The sequence below is a fragment of the Micromys minutus genome, assembly GCF_963924665.1.
Source record: "Micromys minutus genome assembly, chromosome: 17".
Lineage (NCBI taxonomy): Eukaryota > Metazoa > Chordata > Mammalia > Rodentia > Muridae > Micromys > Micromys minutus.
Window position 1 is genome coordinate 28,468,521 of NC_137952.1, and position 6,000 is coordinate 28,474,520.

At 40.7% G+C, this 6,000-nt stretch overlaps 1 protein-coding gene across 2 annotated transcripts in view; it reads left to right on the forward strand.

Annotated features, from left to right (window-relative positions):
* The window catches only part of TMEM62 (transmembrane protein 62), a 30,691-nt gene extending 25,053 nt beyond the window's left edge, over positions 1 to 5,638 (forward strand). Inside the window, exons 12-14 of one of the 2 annotated variants that reach the window (XM_080931191.1) lie at positions 491 to 595; positions 2,691 to 2,809; positions 5,145 to 5,638. In XM_080931191.1, the coding sequence (XP_080787317.1) occupies positions 491 to 595; positions 2,691 to 2,809; positions 5,145 to 5,327 (407 nt within the window). In that variant the 3' untranslated portion in view covers positions 5,328 to 5,638. Of the gene's footprint in view, positions 1 to 490; positions 596 to 2,690; positions 2,810 to 4,801 lie in introns of both variants that reach the window. The other variant, XM_080931190.1, reaches the window with a different exon arrangement.
* The last annotated feature ends 362 nt before the right edge of the window (positions 5,639 to 6,000 follow it).

A 6,000-nucleotide genomic window follows, 5' to 3' on the forward strand; every position in this document is an offset into this window, starting at 1 on the left:
GATACTCATATGTAAGATAAAAATGGAAAATATTTATGTATTTGATATAGCTTTTAGAAGTTTGTGCACTTGGATACTGAATCTTATGAAAAGAGTAAGGACTGTATTGATTATCCTTTGAACATGGCACAATCTTTCAAATCTACCTGGAGATAAAATGGTATACTATACACCTCTGGTATGCATGTCTGTCACTTAAATTTATAATCTACACAAGAATTTAATATATTATACTATATTGTATGTAATTATGTATTCCCTTCAGTGTTTCTGTCTATAAAATATCTTACAACAAAACCCTCCTTTGAGCTTTCTACCATCTGTGATTTTGTGCATTTTGGCTCCCCAAGATTCTGAGTTTTTGAGTAATGTCTATGTTTGTAGCAAAAGCTTCCATGTTAGTGAAAGATTCACTGAGGATGGAAGGGGTGCCAAGGAGAAATTAACTTTGCATGTATTTACCAGGTTTCAAATTTTTTCTTCTGTTTAGAACCTTTGGGATTTGCAAACACGACTACATTTTCCCTTCATATCTTGAGCAAAACAAACATCTCCTACTATTCTGTCTTGTTGCTGACCTTGTATACAGTGCTGGGTAAGTAAAGTATAAACCCTGAGGTTCTGGAGAATTCTGCTAAAGAATATGTTGAGTTTGTTTTAGTAAATAAAGTTATTTCTGAGTATGGTTAAAGGATGTGCAGTCAATATCAAGTTAAAGTAATGGTGTTAAAAACAGTAAAAAAAGAAAAACCAGGATTTATTATAGAGATATAGTAAGTAGTAGATGTTCCATGTAGGGCTGGAGACATAGCTCAGATGGCTTAGCAGTTAAGAGCACTGACTGCTGCTCTTCCTGAGGTCCTGAGTTCAATTCCCAGCAACCACATGGTGGCTCACAACCATCTGTAATGAGATCCAATGCCCTCTTCTGGTGTGTCAATGTACTCACATACGTAAAATAAATTAGTTAATTTTTTAAAAATGTAGAAACAGAAAGCTCCACAAATCTTTTCTTAGGCTTTTTGTTCAGGTTTTTCAGAGGCTAAAGGCACTTTGAACAGATTAGCTTGATAGTTCCCTATCTTTGCCTTGTCTTCACACTTCTGTTCTACTTCTTGGACTTTGCTTAGTAGGAACTTCCACCAAAACCAAAAAAATTAAAATATGACACTATTTATTTCTGTAACAAGCTACACCGTGTGTTCTCGTTGGAAGTGAATTCGTGTTAGAAGATATGCTTGGGCTGTTTCCAATCAACACTTGTCTTACACAGGGAGTAAAACAAATGCCTTGGTTCTCAGGCTGCCACCAATCAATTAACGACCAAGCTGCAAGGTGCTGTTTGAAGATTTGAAACTAACAGAGTGCTTAGGATGTGATGAGAAATTTGCCTATGACTCTGAAAGGCAGAACATGATAGAAGGGAAATCTGCCTGTTCCTTAGCACTTGTGACAGAAACCCACACATAAGGAGCAGGGAATAATGCAGGGACGAGAGGGTAGCAGACATTCTAGGTGGAAACTAAAGACACTTGTTACAGGGAGTGCTAATTCTGAAGATGTACAGTTGACGGACAGCACAGTGGCTGCCTCAATAAGAAAAGTTCATTGCTAGTGATAAGAAAGGGTGTGTTTAAAATCCTTTAAATTTTCAATTATAAATACTGAAGACATACTGAAGAAAAGGCTCAGCTATTAAGAGCATGTATGCCCTTGCTGAGGACCTGAGTTTAGGCTGCAGCACAACTACTCATAAATCCAGCTCCGAAGAAACCTTGTGCATCTAGCTCCATTGGGCACTTGGGCGTGTACCACACTTAGCATATGGACATAAACCTAGTCTTTAAAATAGTAACAATCATTACAGCACACTTAAAGCTTTACTGCTTTAAACAGTAGATCTTAGTTACTCAAGAGTAATAATAGCTCTTTGTTAGTATGGGGCTGGGAAGCTGGTACAGTAGTTAAGAGCTCTGGGTATTCACTCAGAGGACTAGGGTTCAATCCCTAGCACTCCCATGGTGGCCCACAACTAGCTGTAACTCAATCCCAGGACATCTGCTGCCATCTTCTGGCCTCTAAAGCCACAGCATGCATACAGGCAAAACACGTATAATACACATAAAAGCAAATAAAATCTCAACAGAAATTTCAAAAGGAGAAAATAATAATGCATTATCTTAAGTTACTACAACAGAATGTTAGTAATCTTGAGCATGATTGTGTATTCAGAATTTACAAATTATATATCTATTTCAAGTACATCATAGACTAAAGTGATTTTGTCATCCAGAAAAGTGTGGAGAAAACAGTGGTTAGAATGTCAGGTAGGAAGCCATGATTATCGAAGAAGAGATGCCACAAAGCATAACGATTAATGATGCTGAGTTTTGTATCGATTGTTTATTCCTGTAAAGTTGTTTTGTAAAATATGCAATCAGACTCATACTTTAAATTTCACTTTTATTTATTTTCTCTGGGTGTTTATATATGTGGACATATGTGCCACAGTGATTATTTGGCAGTCAGGACAATTTGCCAGAGTCAGTTCTCTCCTTCCACTATGTGGGTCACAGGAACTGAATTCAGGTGGCCAGGCTTGGTGACAGGTGTCCTAACCCGGTAGGTGCCCTTGCTGGCCAAGACTCATAGCTGTAACGCTTCTGTTTCTCTGTCCACCGCTCCCTCAGGACCGTGGTTTGTTGGTGAGATAATTGATGGCAAATTGGGTTGCTGCTTTTCGTTTGGGATATTTGTTGACGGACATTTCCTGCAAGGTGGTCTAACATTTATAAGTGGAATTATACAGGTAAGAGGTTCCCAAAAGAACATTCGGACCCTGTTGGACTAATTGTGACAGGGATCTCCAGTTCCTACTGCGCAGCATTTTCCTACTTTACTTGCATGGCAGTGTCTGATAGCTAATGTTTTGCCCACATCCTGTTTTCTCCCTCTTCTCTTTTGTAACATCCTACATCCAATTTTAGCCAAAAGGCAGAGAAATAACTGTAGACATCTAAAATACATTGTGTCCTTTCGGGTTTTTCTTGTTCCATTGTGCTTCTTGGAATTGGGGTGGGGTGAGGCAAGGTCTCTCTGTAGACCAGATAGGTCTCAGACTCACAGAGATCCACCTGCCTCCGTGCGCTACTATGCCCAGTTTTTATCACACTCTTTTATGGATGAAAATGAAATAAGAGTTTTATAGTAGAATAAATTTTACATTGCCAAGTTAAAAAAAACTGAGTACAGTGAGGAAAATGTTTCAGAGGGATGAGAAGAAAAAATAAACACATTAAAGAGAGTGGGTTATCCAAGGAAAATGCCAATGTTCACAAAGCAGAGCTGGGTTTTCCCACTGCTGTCTTAGCAGAGAGCATGCTAAAAGGGCGGCGCTATGTCTCTGTAACACACTATGGGACATCCCCTTTCCAGTGTTTTTATTTAATTCCTTTAAAAGAAACACACACAACTTGTTTGCATTCTTATCCTGTGGCCCTATCTCCAATTTCCACCTGGTTTAGTGGTCAGCAAGTATTGCCTTAAAGAGCCTTAGATGTCTCTCAATCCTGGACTTCTGTTTCTTATTCTCAAAATGTTCTTCCCTCAGCTGACTCATTGCTGTCCTTCATGTGTCAAAGAGTCTGTCTCCTAATTGCCCTTTCATGAGCCAATGACTCCCTTCATCGGACTTATCACAACCTTTAATTATGTCTCTTGTAAATATTCATGTTTGTCTGTAACAGATACATATGTATATCTGTCTTTAAGGGATCCCTTTTAATTTTTATTTTGTGTGCACGAGTGTTTTACTGTATGTATGTCTGTGTGTCATGTGAACTACAGTTCCCTGGGAGATCAGAAAAGGGCTTCAGACCCCTGTTTTGAAGTTTATGGACAGTTATGAATGTTCATGTGGGTGCTGGGACTCAAACTGGGGTCCTTCGTAAAAGCAGCGATTGCTCTTAATCACCCCTCCCTAGCTGCCGCCCACCCCACCCCCATCCACCCCATCCCTCTTTTGTTTTTGTTACTTGTTCATCAGTGTGCCTCTAACCTAGAGCTTAGCTAGCACAGTGCCTGTTGTATAATGGGTGCTTTATGAATACTTGTTAAGTGAACCATACATAACTACATCTGGACTATAACCTATACCTAATTTATATATCAGTACTCAGAATGCTGCCTCAGTAGTGATACCTAAGTCCTCCTTTCACTCATCATCACAGAATCTGTCTCTGTTGTGTGCCTATGCAGTTACTCAGTTCATTTCCAATGTAAACACTGTTGTGTGTCTACTCTTGGTGTCTGAAGTATATATCTGTGTTACGACAGAGACCTCAACATAAGTGATGCCTACCTTTAAGATAAAGGAAAGGACAGGCAAACACACAGTTAACTATAGGTCAACTGTTCTCTTACAAACAGGTATGATCAATGTACTAAATAAAAATCAGACATGTGCTGGGTTTGATGGTACACACCTTAATTCCCAGCACTCAGGAGGCAGAGACAGGTGGATCTCTGAGTTCAAAACCGGCCTGGACTACAGAGCTAGTTCTCAGACAGCCAGACAGGAAGAAAAAAAAAATCAGACATATAAGAGCTGGAATACAGCTCAGGAGTAGAGTGCTTGCCAACTGTATGCAAATCCCTGGGTTCTAGTCCCATCCCTCACCACAAGAAAAAACAATCAGACATCTAAACTAAAGACATATTAGTAGAAGTTACTATCTAGTAATGAGAGCCGACCCCTCCCAGGGCTTGGTGTAAGTTAATGGTTCTGTCTCCTTTTCTCTAGCTGCTATTCTTTAACATCCCCTTGATGGCTTACATATGCTGGAGTTTGCTACAGCGCTGCTTTGGTCACAACTTCAGGTCTCATCTCCACCAGGGAAAATACTTGAAGATTATACTTGTTTACCTACCTATGCTTCTGCTGTACATATGGCAGGTTTATTCTTGCTACTTCCTTCATGTGACATATGGCCCCCTAGCCTTTCTACTCTCCCCACTGAGGACCTGGTTGACATTGCTCACACCTGTACTCACTTATCGTGTGTGGACACTGAACTCCACTGAACTCGGAATATTCATGGTGCAGTTAAAAAGTCATCTGAGTTCCTGAACTCCATGATTTACAGAAATCAGCCTGGAAGAAGTCCAGCCTCCATATTTGTGGCCCAGATCTCTGCCCCAGTGGCAGATGGGAAAGCCAGTCTCTGTGGGAGAGCTTCAGGAAGCTGTCAACTCCTCGGAAGTCTGAATGTTGGAAGTATTTACTACTGATTTCTGGTGTGTGGACTGCAGAAAAGTCTAACGACTGATTCTTCCTCAGGAGGCAAAGAGCCCTAGTCAAGGGGATTGCCAGGGGTCACTGAGCCCCTCAGCACTACTGTGTTTATTAGGGTCATCCTGTGGAAAGCATCCAGCCCAAACTTGGAATTCGGGATGCATGCCATTTATGCCCAGGGAACCTGTGGAAATTTGCCTGGACTTTTACCACTCTTGACTTGACTTCCCAGCCTGTTTTCCCAAGGATTATGGGCTTCCTGCCTCCTTAGTCAAGGCTGTTTTTAACTAATCAAATACATGAAAAAAATGATAACCACAACAGTGGTTAAGAGCATGTACTTTACCTCCAGAAGACCTGAGTTCAATTTCTAGCAACCATGTCAGATGCTCACAACTGCCTGTAACTCTAGCTCCAGGCCAGAGCCACTGTGGGCACCTATATTTATATGTGGACAGAATCACACGTAATTAAAAAATAATAAAAGATAAGTATTAACAAAGAAATATCACAAACGGATCTACAATGTTGATAAACATATGGGAACCAGAAAGTGGGCCTGGTGTTTTGGGGCTTAGAGAAGGAGTCACCACGGAGTTGGAGTCAGCAGTTAAGAGTGCTGGTTGCTCTTCCAAAGGTCACAGGTTCTATTCCCTTCACCCACACAGTGTAACTCCTAGCCTCGGGGGTCTGATATCCTCTTTGGC